This window comes from Octodon degus, unplaced genomic scaffold (genome assembly GCF_000260255.1).
Source record: "Octodon degus isolate 3935 unplaced genomic scaffold, OctDeg1.0 scaffold00043, whole genome shotgun sequence".
Lineage (NCBI taxonomy): Eukaryota > Metazoa > Chordata > Mammalia > Rodentia > Octodontidae > Octodon > Octodon degus.
Genome location: NW_004524619.1, coordinates 9975958 through 9991793, shown reverse-complemented (window position 1 = coordinate 9991793; position 15836 = coordinate 9975958). Strand labels below are relative to the sequence as shown.

Below are 15836 nucleotides of genomic sequence, written 5' to 3'. Positions count from 1 at the left end.
CAGCCCTCAAGAATCATTTATTAATAACCCAGAAGCTAGTGTTTTAGCAGAACTGTCTGGGAAACATGTCTTAAAATAAGTTTCTCACACTCCTGTTTCTTAAGGTTTTAATGGGTTGGAGATAAACAAATGAAAATAAAGCAGTTTTCTTAATGTTCAGTGAATAAACAATCGTAGTTCTGCTGTAATGAAATGCAGTAGCAGAACTTTCAGGTCTCACCCCAGGAAACACAAGGCTTTGAGGTACTGACACTGAATGAAAAGCCACGACAGTTTCACAGCTATAAGGCTGAAACACTACCACAGAACGTCCACTGCTTTGTACATACTGAACACTTCATATGTTTATGTCGAATGGTTTACTTAGTGTACTACAACTGTCATTTTATTCAATTTGTAAGAGAAAATTTTAGCAGTGAAAAGGTAAAATGCAAAGCAGAAGAGATAGAAAACAATCTCAGAAAAACTTCACATTTGGGCAAAATTAAAATTATGCTTAGGGAAGGCTGTGTACTTCCTATCACTTACTGACCACAAATGTACATTTTAGTATTATGAGAGGTAAACTGTCAGAATACTTTTCAAAGCCTACATAAATCCCCAAGACCATTTAACATCCTAATAAGAGACTGCAGAAGGAAGAAGGGCACGACGTTTTTCTAGAACTACTTGCTGTGGTTCAACTTCCACCCTTTCACCCCAATTTCTTCCAAGATAATTCCACTATGGTTAAATGAAAAAGAAAAAATTGAAACTTTTCCGCTAGTGAGCATCTTTCAGACTTGAAGTGATGGACATGCTTCCATTCTGAACCAATTATTACTGCTAGCCCTCGGGGCGAAGGTCTCAGTGAACTCGAGCCTCTTGCACGCCTCCCGCCCGCCCCTCCTCTGGTACCCAGCACTCCAGAGAGCCTTACCCTCTCGTACTCATCCTTGGCTCTGCTCAGCATTTCCAGGATGTCGATAGGCCTGTGGTCACTGCAGCCATTGGCCTGGCTGGGGCTCTGCTTATCTCGGGCAGCTTGCTGGGATCGCCGTGTCTCTTCTTCTACCACACTAGATGAGGAGAGTCAGATTTCAGAAAGGCTTCTGCAGACATGGTCTAGCCCAAGAACTCTTCTGGAGTCCAAGACATGTAAGTGTCAAATGATGACACTGTCCCCGCAAGGCAAAGTGCTGCTCTTAGCTGCTGCATTCCAGAAACACAACTTACGGTTTCACCATTTCATTCACAACAGCACCACTGTGTTTCACCTTCCTTTCTAGTGGTGGTGTACGCAGGTACATTAAAACTCCACTAAGTGTTTCCCACAAGCTGCTGACAATCAGTCAAACTAAGTGGCACAGTAAATCTGAAAAACGACACATGACTAATTTGCACTGACAAGGTCAAGTCTTAAAAATGGGTCTTGGTGAAAAAGCTAATGATAACATTACAAAGAAACAAAAAGCTTCCCCTTTTTGTCTCCCCCTTGAAATCATTAAGAGGGGGTTGGGGGAGATGGCTCAGTAGAAGTGCAAGGGCCTGAGTTCAATCCCCAGCTCTAGGAAAAAAAAAAAAAATCATTAAGTGGGTGACTGAGCGCAGGATGTTTGTGGGAATGCACTTAATTTCAGTTTTCTGTTTCCCTCCCCCCAGACAAGGTCTTCCTATGTAGTTCAGACTGGCCTTCAACTCTATAAGCCTAGGCTGACTTTGAACTCTCAGCCTCCCGAGTTCTGGGATTACAGGTGTACACATGATGCCCAAATCCACAAAGCAACAAAAGTCTCAGTTAAGCATACCAATGATTTTCTGGCAGTATTAGAGACTGAACCAGGGAGTACTGAGCTAGATCCCTAGCTCTTCTCAATTTTTTAAGATAAAAGTCTGGGTAAATTGCATAGGCTGGTCTGGCTCTTGTAGGTCTCCTGCCTCAACTTCCAAGATCCTGGAATTACGGGGGTATACCACAGCAGTCAGTGTGTAGGCTTTCATGTTTAAACAACTTCTTTTTTAAAATTTTTATTATTTTTATTTTTTTTTTAAACAACTTCTTCATTCCCTAAATAGAGAGGTTTGAAGGAATTAGAGCAAAATGTTGGGAACTAAAAGGTGAGTGAAGAGCATATGGATATTTTCTGACAATGTTCTTCAAGCCTGAAATAAGTAAAAGTTTTAATAAAGCAACCACTATTTTTTAAAAAAAATATTCAGATGTTAGTTCTAATGAACAAGTTCACCTTCATGAGATTTTTATGGGCACAGCCACAGACTGTTTTTATTTTGAGACAGGGTTTCACTAAGTTGTCCAGGCTGAGCTTAAACTTTTTAAAATTATTTATTTTCATTCATGTTTTTGGTATAGGGTATCACTATGCAGCTTGGACTCATAGTGATCCTCCTGTTTTCAGCCTCCCCAGTGCTGGGGTTACAGTTGTGCACCACCACACTGGGACTCGATCACTGGCTCAGTGCACACATGCAGGATGGGGATCGAACCCTGGTAGCTACACTTGTAAAAGCAGGTACTTAGTGTACTGAGCTGTCTTGCCAACCCTGGGCTTAAACTTGTTCAGGCTTTCAACACTCTGGGTTTACAGGACTATTCCACCAACTGTAGCTCAGCCCCAAACTATAATTAACTGAGAACTTGATAGAGAATGACTGTGACAATTCAAGAGTGAAAGGTTTCTTTCACTCTTCCCCCCACCCCCTTTCTTTCAGTACTCAGGAAAGTAGAGTACTGAACTCAGGATTGAACTCAGGACTTTGTGCTTGCCAGGCAGGTGCTTATGACACTGAGCTATTTCCCCAGTCCAAAAGCGTTGTTTTAATGGAATATACGGGAATATACAAGAATAGTCTCTCAATGTCAGTTCATTCCCTTTAGTGTGTGTGGCAACAATGTTAACAAGCAGTAGGTTAGACAGTATTAAATAGGACTGGGCATGGTGGCACAAATCTGTAATTCCAGCTCTTGGAAGGCTGGGGAAGGAGGTCTAAAAAAGTTTAAGGACAATCTGGACAACTCAGTGAGATTCTGTCTCCAATTACAGGGGTGTCAAAACTGTGGCCCTCTGTTAGACAGGCTCAGTTTTCTTGGGTTGCCATAAAGGATAATCAAAATATATAGTGAATGCTGAGAGTAAAAGATAAATTTACTTCACAACCCTTCTCTTTTGTTTTGGTCTTTTTGAGACAGGGTCTCGCCATGCAGTTCAGGCTGACCTTCAACTCTCAACGATTCTCCTGCCTCAGCCTAGTGCTGGGATTACAGGCATGTACCCCATACCTGGCACAATATCCATTCTGCCCTGAACACATCTCCCCTATTTTCTTGCCATTTTTTGAAGTACGTGTGGAGGGCCTCTTTCGCGAGGTTTTTTTGCGGTGTATCAGTATGTGAGTGTGGCTGCCAGGTGCCACCCAGTGGAAAGGAAGGCCCACAGAGACATGACACGTGCAGGTCCACCTGAGTCACCAGATCCGGCAGCATGCGACTCCTGGCTCTTCCTCATAGTTACAATGACCACAAAAGGGAAAGGTTTAGAACTGATTTAGGTTATAGAGAAAGCCATGACAGTACAACAAAGGAGGACTTCTAGAACTGCTTCAAAAAATGGCAAAAATGATGAGGTAAGTGTGTTTGAAGTAAAAATGAGAATTCTGAGAATGATTAATGAAAATGGGCCGCTTACTTGTGCTGGTCAGGCAGGTGCTTTTGCCGCTAAGCTGTATCCCAACCCCTAAATTTTTTTTTTTATTAAGTTGGGCATGGAGATGCACATGTGTAATATCATTATTTAGGAGGCTAAGGCAGGAGGATCTCTGTGAGTTCAAGGCTGGCCTGGCCTACACAGTGAAGTTAAGGTCAGCCTGAACTACAAATCAAGACCCTTGACCCATAAAAACAAAATAAAATCTCTTTTTACTTTACCAAAGGGATATACTCTGGGCTTAATCTCCAGCACCAATACACCTAGAATTGAGGTTTTAATGTCAATTATCTATACTTTTAAGATAATTCATTATAAATTAGACTATTAAAAAATTATGACTGTTCTTCCATACATGTAGATACAAACTGCTAGAGTCTCTACCTCCACATTCCCCCGAAGGCTCATGTGCTCACAGGTGGGGCTTTTCAGAGGTTGCTGGATCTAGGGCTCTTGATTGTGAGTTTTTAGAGACTGAGGGCCCAAATGCCAACCCAAAACCTACTTACTTATTACAAAGTGTCAACATTTCATTTCAACCTGAATACTGAGGCTTTAGTTTAGAAAAAAACAACTCATACATGAACAGCTTCTGTCTTAAAGGAGGCTTGCTGCTGCTGCTCTCTGCTGCTTCCTGCCTGCCGTGCCTCAGACTGATCCTCCTGTGCGATGCCCTCTCCATGCTGCCCTGCCTTGGAGCCAGCCAACTGCAGGTTGAAACCTCTACACTGTGAGCTAAAATAAAATCTTTTTTCCTTTAACTTTGTATGCACATTTTGACCAAAGAACAAAAAAACCTGAGGCACAAACTTTGCAGAGAAAAAGGGAATTCTGATTTGACAGAGGGGGAAGAGAGCCATATTTTTGAGAATATTCAGGCAAAAACTAAAGAGGAAGCAGAAGCCCACCAGAAACACTGTCTGTTGCAGTATTTTCCTTGAGCTCTGCAAGCTCTTGGGCCCCTCAAAATGAGTGTTAAAGCTCCCAGAATCTAGCTTGGCAGTCTAGAAATATGGCTGGGCCACAGGAGCTTATGTAGGCTGAGGGTCCCTTTAGAACCTAAATTCAGTGAAAGACATTTGCCAAAATTCTAGATTTTCAGTCACAAAAACTCTTCTGGAAGATAATCCATTAGTGAGTTGAAGCCTGATAAAGATTGCCTGTGTCAATAAGAAGTTCACTGAGAGTATTTCATTACAGACAAGTACTAGAGTTTTCTACCAGGATACTGAACACAGTATCACTTATTACAATGGAAATTTTAGTAGCCACTGCATATGGCAGTCAGGTTGTGCTCCAGATGTACTGACAGTCTTTGGAGCTATGCAGTTTGTCAGCCCTAACCTAGAGTAAAGTTGTGGTTAAGTTATGAACTAGCCTTAGGATTAGATATGATGCAGTTATTATATATGCTGTAAAGAAAAAAAAAATTTTTTTTGATCTTTTTGAGACAGGGTCTCACTATGCAGCTCAGGCTGGCCTTGAGCTCACTTTGTAGCCCAGGCTGGTCTCGACCTTGCAATGATCCTCCTGCCTCAGCCTCTTGGGTGCTGGGATTAACAGGCATGTACCATTATACCTGGTTTATAAAGGAAAATATAACAACCTAAAAAACTACTGGTGACAGTAAAAGTAGGATATACAGAATTATCATATATACATATATATATATATTTTAAAAATAATCATACCTACAAATTTAAGCTACATATACAAAGAAAGACTCAAAATATAAACATAGAGAGTAGCAAGATTATAGACAATTTTAGATTTCATTTTTTATGCCTTTAAATTTTGGCAATAAAAAAATCATTTCTTACATCTCATTAATTAAATTTATAAAGTAATAAGAATACTTACTCAGCCATGAGCTTTGCTATGCGGTGACAGTCATTCTTGTCATAAAACCAGATACTGTATATTGATACTTGAAAAACAAAGGAAAAAAGAAAAGGTGAAGGAAACTGAGGTTTTAGTATTTATATACAGCAGAGCCTTGAGTGAGGATGGCAACTTTAGTTTTAACTTATGACTAAAGTCTTCAGTTAGACCTGAATGGTGGTCACCTGTGCTTCCATTCCAGATGGTCTCAAATACAGACGGAACTCTTTAAGAGTTCTGGAAGGAACTTCACAACGTTTTCCTGTAAGGCGTTAATTGAGAAATCCTGGGCCAGTGTTTAAGGACACTGAGATCTGCCTGTGTGCAGGAGAGACTGAAGGCTGTGTGGAGGAGCCTGAGCTCCTTGACTGGCAACCTGACTTACAGCCCTACGGAACGCATGCGTTCTAAGGCAAGGGTTCACTGGAGGTGTAAATAATGCCTAATGCCCCACCACAAAATAATACCACTGAATTTACCATTAAACCCGTAAAAACTGTCAAGTAAAATAAGATCTTATCAATGTTAATTCTAAGACATATGTTAAATTCATATTAAAATGTGAGGAGTCTTAACTACTGAAAATTCAGATCAGTGACTAATCAAATTTCAGAAACTGTAAGTCTCTTGAATCTTCAAATATTGATTTTATTTATTTATGTGTGGGGAGGCCAGCTCAGCCCACCAGGGGGCAGGGCTGGCTGGCATGTGGTGCTGGGGGATTGAACCGCGGTCCCTGTGCTTTGCTAAGCTTGTTCTAAGTAGGTGCTTTAGACCACTGAGCCATCTCACCAGCCCCTCAAATATTGAATAAAATTAACATTACAGTAAAAACAAGAGTTTGAGTAGTTCCACACCCAACCTTAAATCAACTATTCATATGTCATATGGACGAAGCTCAGTTAATCATATTTTTAAATTTTGAGATAGGGTCTTGCTAAGTTGCCTAGGCAGGGCTCAAATTTGCAATCCTCCCACCTCAGCATTCCAGAATACTGAGCCTTCAAATGTGTGCCACCATGCCTGGCTTTGCTATACTTTTTTTAAAAATAAATTTATTTTGAAAGAACTGTATCTTCACATGCAACTATAAATGTAGCTCTCTGTGCCCTTTAAGTTATAGTCCCCAAAGGTAACGTTTTTTATAAAACTACATACTACAGTATTATAGCCAGGATACTGACAAACATCAGTCAAGACGCAGAAAAATCTCCATGATCACAAAGCTCCCTGTTGTTCTGTAGCCCTACTCACTTTCCTGGGTCTCCTCCCTCCTGACATGCTGGCAAACACTAAACTTTTTTTATTTTTTTGTGGAACCGGGGATTGAACTCAGGCCCTTGCGCTTGCCAGAGAAGCGCTTATTCCACTGAGCCATCTCCCCGGCCCCTAAACTTTACTTTTGTAATGTCATTTCACAAGTGCTGTATAAATGGAGTCATTCACAGAGTATGCAACTGCATGAGATTGATTTTTCTAACAGTATCATCCCTAAAGTCATTCAACTCACTGCTGTACCAATAGTTGTCCCCAATTCCCATTAGTATTCCATGGGATGGATGCACTATTGTGTTTTAACCAGTCACACATCTGAGGTCACTGGGTTGTTTCTGGCTTTTTGACTACTGCCAATAAAGGCACTATGCACATTTGTATTAAGTTTTTATTTCTCTGGATTAAAGAGTATAGTTATTGAGTCACTTGGTAGTTGCACATTTAGTAAGAAACTGCTGAGCTTTTTCAGGTGTGGAACCACTTTACATTTCTGTAAGAACCACAGGAGTTACAGTTTCTCCACACTCCTGAATTTCTGCTGTCACTATTTTTTTTAAAAATTTTTATTTTTTGAGGGAGCTTCGATTTGTAACAAAGTAATTATGGGTTCTCAGGTAGAAATCCACAGAATCCCTACCCCACACTGAACACACAGTCCATCCCCCAAGGCAGCCTTGTGCTGAGAGGCAGAATATAAAGACAGCAGAATGGCCATGCAAGGATCATTTCTTAAATAAAAGGAAAAAAGATGCAAGCGTTAGCTGCACGTGGTGGCACACGCCTGTGCTCCCAGCGCTGGGAAAGCTGAGGCACGGGGTTACTCAGAAGCCAGCCTGGCCACCCACAGAGTTCAGGGACAACTAATTATAATTTAGCTATTCTGTTAGGTATACAATGATTTCTCATCGTAGCCTGAATTTAACAGTCCTTAATAGCTAATAATGTTGAACATCTTTTCATGTGCTTCTTTGCCATTTTATGTCCTCTTTTTAAGGGTTCTTTATATATTTGAGACACTGGACTTTTGTTGAAAATAAAGTTTGAAAGTATTTTTCCAATTCTGGTATGTCTCTTTACCGCTCTCTTGATAAGCAATGTTTACCACCCTCCTCAAAGCAACATTTTAATTTCATGAAAGCCTAACATGTCAATTTTTCTTTTCAATGATCATGATTTTAGTGTGAAGTGTAAGAACTTAATCTTACTTCTAAAACTTTCTATATTTTTCCCTAAAGTGTTAACAATTTTACATGTAAATTGTAGATTCAAGTTAATTTTTGTTTAAAGCATGAGGTTGTTTTATTTTGGTCAAATATACCACCATTATTGTTGGAAATGACAGCCTCCCTCATTAAGGAACCTCTTATATCTGTCCAACAGTTGGGCATAATTGTGTGCGTCTGTTTCCATATTCCTTATTCAGCTTCAGTAGCTTATGTGCCTGCCCCTCTGGCAGTACCACACTGTCTCAATTACTGTAGTCACATAGCAGGGATTAATACTGGGTACAGTATTTCCTTCTCCCATTTGTTTCAAGATTGTTTTACCTTTCAGGGGCTGTATAAGTTTCAGAATAAGCATGTTTATGCCACCCCAAAACCTTGCTTAGGTTTTGCTAAAAAATGTTTTAAATTGACAAGTCAATTGAGGGAGAATTAACATTTTTACTATATCGAGTCCTTAAAAACACAAAGGCAATAGATCTCTCCATTTATGTCTTCTCTACTTTCTTTCATCAGTATTTTATGATTTTCAGCACACAGATTTTGTACAAGTAAAATATATACCTAATTTTTTTTAGGGTGACTGTAAAAGGCAATTTTTCATTTCTTTTTTGTACCGGGGATCAGACTCAAGACCTTGTACTTTTCAGGCAGATACCTATGCAGATGAGCTATCTCCCTGGCTAAAAGGCAAAATTTTAAAATTTTCTTTCTTCTTTTTTTTTTTTAATTTATGCATTTTATACAGAGTCTCACTTCGCAGCCTAGATAGCAGTGATCCTCCTGTTTTCAGTCTCCCTAGTGTTGGGACTGCAGGCGTGCACCATCACGCCTGGACTCGGTCACTAGTTCAGTGTGCCCATCGGCAGGGCTGATGCAGCATGTGGAACTGGGAATCAAACCTGGGTCCCTGCGCTTACCTAAGCAGTGTTCTGTTTTCTTTTAACTTAAATGACTTCCATTTACTTTGATACATCACCCATGGTGATTTACAGGATCTTCAAGCCAAAATAAGTATTTCATAAATATCTGGACATTTGGGTACACACCTGCATAATACTTCAGCTATATTTTTCAGCAAAGAAAACCACTGAAGAGTAAAGAATAGACACAATTACTAGCTACAATAAAAATATGCTCCAAATACTTCTCAGGTAAGAAGCACCACATAACCGTTCAACTAAGAAAACTATCCTTACAACACAGGATGAAATTTTTTTTCTTTTCTTTTTTGTATTTTAATATAGAGACTACAGGATCTCACCACACAGATCAGACTCATAGTTTTCAGCCTGTCAAGCACTGGGATTACAAGTGCATGTCACCACACCCAGTCTTGATTTTTTATTTATTTTTTTGGCGGAACCGGGGATTGAATTCAGGCCCTTGCACTTGCCAGGCAAGCGCTTATTCTACCGAGCTATCTCCCCGGCCCCTTGATTTTTTATTTTTAAGTAGGATCTAGAACACTTAAGCTGCCAATTAGATGCTGAATGGCAGAGCTACATCCCCAGCTTATGCCATGAATTCACAGGGAACAGGTTCCAACAACTCAGGCTCAACTGGTTCTTACTAAGTGTGCTTCTCTGGGTGGGGCAAGCCGGCGCTTCAGATATCTTTCTCTTTGGCTTCCTTTTTTTTCTGATAATTTTCCTTGACATGATTCAGGAAGTTATCATGACTCTTTGAGTGTCTAATATGCTCAATAAGCACATTAATCCTCTTGGAGATTATCTTGCCCTTACCTTGCTTGCTTACAATGCCAACAGCATGCTGGGTAACACTGTAGACTCTCTGTTTTGCCATGGTAACATTTGTGTGGCATTTCTTTTTGCTCTGTACCATTCCCTTAATGTCTACAATCTCACCCTTTTTGCAGAGCCCCCATGTATGTGGTCAGAGGAACAACCTCATGTTTTCTGAAAGGCCTAGAGAATATATACCAGATTCCCTTCCTCTTGCCCTTTATGTTGGTCATTTTGGCAAATTACTTGAAGATAGTGGTTCTGGCTAAAAGGAAAAATTTTGTCTTCTACATACTGTTTATATGTAGAAATACAATTGATGTTTGTGTGTTGGTCTCATATCCCGAGACCATACCAAATTCATTTACTAGCTCTAGGAGTCTGTACAAAGACATTCATGTCATCTAAATAGGGCAGCTTTATTTCTTCTCTTCCAACCTGTAGATTTTTTTTTTTATTCTGAAGAACTAAAAATTTTCTTCATCACATAGCATTTTACAGTATTACTAGTATTTCTAGTCAGTAACTACTGTTTCTGGAAAATCTTGTTGACTCATGGCAGTGGCTGGAACTTCCATGAGATGCTTGTGTGGTGGTGGTGAGAACCGCTGTTCTGGCCTTATTACTGTTTCCAAAGGGAAAGTGTTCAGTCTTTCTCCCTAATTAGAATGTCAGCTGTAAACTCTCATAGCTGCTCTTTACCAAGCTGAGACTGTTTGATTCTATGTTGAACCTAATAGTTTGTATCATAAACAGGCCTTGGATTCTGTCAAGTGACTATTTTTGTGTCAAAAGATGATCTCATGATGTTTCTTCTGTTTTTTCCTTGGCTTGCTGATCCAGCTATTCCCCTTGCAGGTACTGCCCCGAAAGAGCTAAGGACATATTACAGTGATACATGCATGCCCACGTGTGCAGCAGCATCATTCCTAACAGCTAAATCCTGGGACAGCCTGTGTTATCTCACTTAACAAGACTCAAGTGCTTGCTTTGGCAGCACACATATACTAATGGTCTTAGATACATCCATGTCCCTACGAATGTCTCAAGTTTATCTTTGACAAACTCTAAACTTTATCTTACTCTCAGAGTAACACCCACTGTTTGTAATACCATACTTCTTTATCCACTCATCTGATGATGGCTATACAGGCTGCTTCCAAGGTTTAGCTACTATGAATTATGATGCTATGAACATAGGTATGCATGTGCCACTGTAACGTGAGTCTAACTCTTTAAGGAAAAGGGTAGCTGGGTCACATGGAATTTCTAGGGGCTGGAGCAATAGCTCAGTAGCATAAGTACCTGTCCAGCAAATGCAAAGACCTGAGTTCAATCCTCAGTACCACATGCCTTACCAGCCCTGGAACTCTGGGCGCACAGTTCCAGCCCCAAAATCAGGCGAGTTGGCACATGCCTGTAATTCCAGCACTACAGAGGCTGAGACAGGAGGATCAACTGTTTGTTTTGTTCTTCTTTCTGTTTTTGTAGCACTGAACCTATCTTTTCTCTCTACAATCCCAGCCCTGTTTTCTCTTTGGTTTTCACTTCTGTTTCTGTTTTGAGCAGTCTCTCTAAACTTGGGTTACCTAATATGGATTTCAATTTGGCAGTCCTCCTGTTCTACGACTCTGACCTGCATAGCCATATCCTGTATCAAAACAAAATAAAACTTTTAAAAAGAACTCTCTTAAAAAAATGGAATTTCTAGTTTTACTATTTTGAGAAATCTTACTGATTTCTATAGTGGGAGTACTAGTTTACATTTCCCAACAACAATGCAAATGGCTTCCTTTTTCTCTGCAGCTTTGCCAGCATTTGCTATTATTTGATTTCTTGTTGACAGCCATTGAGATGGAATCTCAGTTCTTTTAATTTGCATTTCTCTAATGGCCAGTTATGTTCAGCATTTCTTCATGTATTTATTGGTCATTCATACTTACTCTTCTGTGAAGTGGCCAAAGATTTTTCATGTTTTTTTTTTTTTTGTACCAGGGCTCAAACTCAGGACCTTACACTTGCCAGGAAGATTTTTAATGTTGAATTATTTTATTTGCTAATATTTGGTAGAGGACTTTTGTACTTCTAAGTTCATGAAAGTATTGAATTACAGGTTGGCTTTTTTTTGATATGTACTTGGGATTGAATTTAGGACCTCATTCCTACTACACAGTGCTCTACCAGAGCTGTATCTTTAGCCCTTCTTAATTTTTTTTTTTTTTTGTTTGTTTGTTTGTTCGTTTGCTTTTAAACACAGGTGTTCACTGAGCAGTCCAGGCTAGGCTAGAACATGAGGCAATCTTCCTACTTCAGCTTCCCAAGTGTTGAGATTATAGGCACACACCATCATAGATGGCCTTAAATCTTGACATAGGGTCTCACTAAATTGATCTCAACTTCTTGGGTGACTAGGATTATAGGCATGCACTACCATGAGTGGCTGTATTTTCCTTTTTAGTACTGTCTTTGCTTTGTTTTGCTATCAGGTTAATAATTGGCCTTATAAAAACAACTGAGCTGGGTGTGGTGGTGCTCGCCAGCCCACAGTGCCACGACTCTGAGAGGCTGTGTTATAGGCAGCTGAAATAGACAAAAATATTATAGGCATTACTTCCCATCCTCTTTGCTCTGAGACAGGGCATTACTTCCCATCCTGCTTGCTCCGAGTTATTAGTTTTGCTCTTTTTTTCCTGATTGCTTGAGGTGGGAAGTTAGTAGGTTCTTAGCCAGTGTTGCATGGACACTACTAGGGTTTTCTATGGCCAGGCTACTTGGTTCTTCTAGGAAGCAAAGAGAGCTGCTGGACTTCATAACTGAAATTTTTCAGTGCTGGGTGTGGTGGCACATGCCTGGAAAACCAGCACTCCAGAAGCTGAGGCAGGAAGATCACCATGGGTTCAAGGCCAGCCTGGGCTATAGAATCAGTTTAAGGTCAGCCTGAACTACATAGCAAAACTCTTTCAATAAATAAATAAATAAATTTCCCAGGCCAGGCTGGTTGTGCTTCCCCCAGTGCCCACTTCATGGAAGGGAGGGAGAGCTGTTCTCTACTGGACGCCAATCAGCAGGGCTTTCAGTACTTCATGCCAGTTTGGCTTGGCTCGTCTAGTAGCTTTGGCAGAAGTCCCATTCAATCTCAGCTGGAATGAACCCACCTAGGCCACCTTGTGTTGCTAGGCTGGAGGTCAAGAAAGCCTGGGTTCTCTGTTTGGGTTGGGTACGTGGCTGCAAGACACTCTGCGGCCAGGTTATTCCACTACGTGCAGGTCCCAGGACACACTGCCTTTCTCTTTTTACTTTTCAGAATTCTCCTGGTTATCTTTTGTACCATTTCTAGATTTTAGGGTTGTACTTAGGAGACAGACATTTTGTTTAATCCCAAGTCATACACTTTCTTGGAGGTTTAACCTAGGGCCTCATGAATGCTAGGCAAGTGCTCTACTACTGAGCCACATCCCTGGCCCTTTTTATTTTGAGAGAGGGTATCACTAAGCTGCCCGGGCTGGCCTTGAATTTGTCATTTTTCTGCCTCAGCCTCTTGATTAACATGCGTGTGCCATTATGCCTGGGGCCTCACTATGCAGTTTTATGGTGAGAAAATAAAGGCTAAAAGAGATACTGACTTATTAATAAATCAGTGAAAAACAAGTCTCAGGATTGTAATAGAATGTGGATATCCTCATTCTTAGACCACTGTCTTGCCACTACATACCACTAGCCTAGATCTCACTGGATCAAAGTAACATCAAACCTTTTCAAGACGTAAGAAGTCAGTGAGCTTCAATTATGCTTGAAGACTAACGCTGCATAATTAACAATCAAGTTAAACTGTAGATTAAAAAGGCAGCACAGACTATAGGAAATATAAATGCTAGTACAAAAAAATACAACTTTTTTTTTTTTTTTGCGGTACTGGGGATCAAACCCAGGACCTTGTGCTTACCAGGCAGGCGCTTATGCCACTGAGCTTTTTGGCCCAAAATAGAACTCTTACAATGTTCTCTGGGTTCATTCCTCAGTACAAAAAGATTTTATTTTTTTTGCGGAACTGGGGATTGAACTCAGGCCCTTGCACTTGCCAAGGAAGTGCTTATTCTACTGAGCCATCTCCCCGGCACCCAACAAAAAGAAAAAAATAAAATAAAAATAAAAATCAATTCAGAAAACCAAAGTTTAGTTATTTCAATGGCAAATCTTATGTTTTCTATACATGATGAACTTTCAGTATGATCAGAGATTTTCCTACCCAAGAAGCTTCTTTATTATGTAGGGAGAATTTTTTTCATCATCTTTACTCATTAAAATGAAGCCATTTGCTGGCGCTGCGTACCAGTGTGATTGGTGAACTTCTTAGAGTTTGCCCAAACTGCAACCCCAACCCACTTATTGTAAAGTGACAACAATGCAAGTAAACCTGAATGCAAGTCATATATTAACATCTTTGAGCTTAAAAACAAATTAACGTGCGTGTTACAGGTTTTCCACTGCTGTTTTATATGGAACTAAGGCCATTAACTCACAAAAGACTTTATGGGGTATCACAACTCTAAAAATTCTCAGTAAATGTGAAAGTTTAATTGAAATTTTTCTACTCTTACTATAGAGTGAACTAAATACTGATACACAGAGCCAGGTAAAGGCTTCATTTTAACGCATAAAGAAAATAAAAAAAAACAAAAAACTTCCCCCTCCTTTGATAAGGGGGCTTCTTCAGTACAGAAAAATCCCTGGTCACATTCACACTGTCCTAGGCCTCTGGACCCCTCATCTGGCCATGGGCCTCGCAGGTGCCCACACTTCCTGAAGGAAGCCCAGATCGCCCAATCTCTGAGCTCTGGCCTCTCGTGACTAGCTTCCTGTGTTTGGAATCTGTTTTCACGGTGCCCTTCTGTGCACAGAATTTCAAAAATAGTTTGAGTACAATCAAAATTCAACAAATAACAATGTTATTTGTTTTACATGATGTACAGCAACAAATTAAGTCAGCTTTGACATCTCAATGGAAGGAACACACAAACAGCCTTGTCACAGAGGAGATAAATATTAAGCATTATCTACTTCAGGGTTTTAGCTATGCTCTTAGCAGCTAATGCTCATTCTAACGTACAGTAAACCAGACTGAGGCTTTGAGACTCCATATATGGCAATTACATGCAGCTACCTTCTTTAAATACCCCTCTTCCAATCTTGGCTAAGGAACACCCAAAGCAGCACAGTCCAAATAGTGAAGATTCTAGTTTTCCCCTGTATGTATGTTTGTGTGTATACATACATGTCTTATGATTTACAGTAAAAAAGAATATGTACTGTATCAGGGTCAAAGAGGATCAGAGAACCAACTAAGTATATTTTCCCAAAGAATTCTAAAGTGCTTAGGAAAATCAAAATAAGTCCATCAGAACGGTACTTCTGATAAATTTTCACTTAAGTCCTCTCTTTTTCCTTCATGAATTCCAACATAATTTAAAAATAAGACACACACTTCTATACTTGTACATTATCAAATAAACTGCCAAAAAAGAGCCAGACACTTTCAAAGGCATGTTTGCAGAAGAAATAAAGATAAGGAAGCCACAGCGATAGCTTAATGGGCAAAGGATAAGCGTCACACTCCATTCTGCCAGGAGCAGACCTGTAGAGGTTCAGACACGCATTCAGGAATCAGCTCTGTCTGCCAAAATATCCAATGCTCAGCGAATGCAACTGGCAAGAGAGCCCAGGGAGCTGCCACCACGCCCGTCACTGCCACTAGTGAGGAAAGGCAGAGAAGTTCACCAGATAGCTGAAACTGCAAAGGACCTTGTCTCTACCCAAAGCTAAGTATTCTTCCCTCAGAAGAATTTACATTCCAAGGCCCAACATATCCTGTCAACAACTCACTTTCTGAGACATCCTGAAAGATGTTCCCTGACTATGCTACAGAGGATAAGCTTCTGGCAAAATCCCTTTCCTACTATTATTTTGCTATAGCAAATAACAATGGAATTCTGTCTTATCAATAACTTCTCTCT

General features: G+C 40.2%; 1 protein-coding gene across 2 annotated transcripts in view; it reads right to left on the bottom strand.

Moving 5' to 3' along the window:
* The window catches only part of Dcp1a (decapping mRNA 1A), a 66343-nt gene that overhangs the window by 29053 nt on the left and 21454 nt on the right, over positions 1-15836 (bottom strand). For both annotated transcript variants that reach the window (XM_004631635.1, XM_004631636.2), the window contains exons 4-5: positions 5562-5628; positions 920-1058 (exon numbers count right to left, since the gene is read on the bottom strand). In XM_004631635.1, coding sequence (XP_004631692.1) covers positions 920-1058; positions 5562-5628 — 206 coding nt within the window. The remainder of the gene's footprint in view (positions 1-919; positions 1059-5561; positions 5629-15836) is intronic.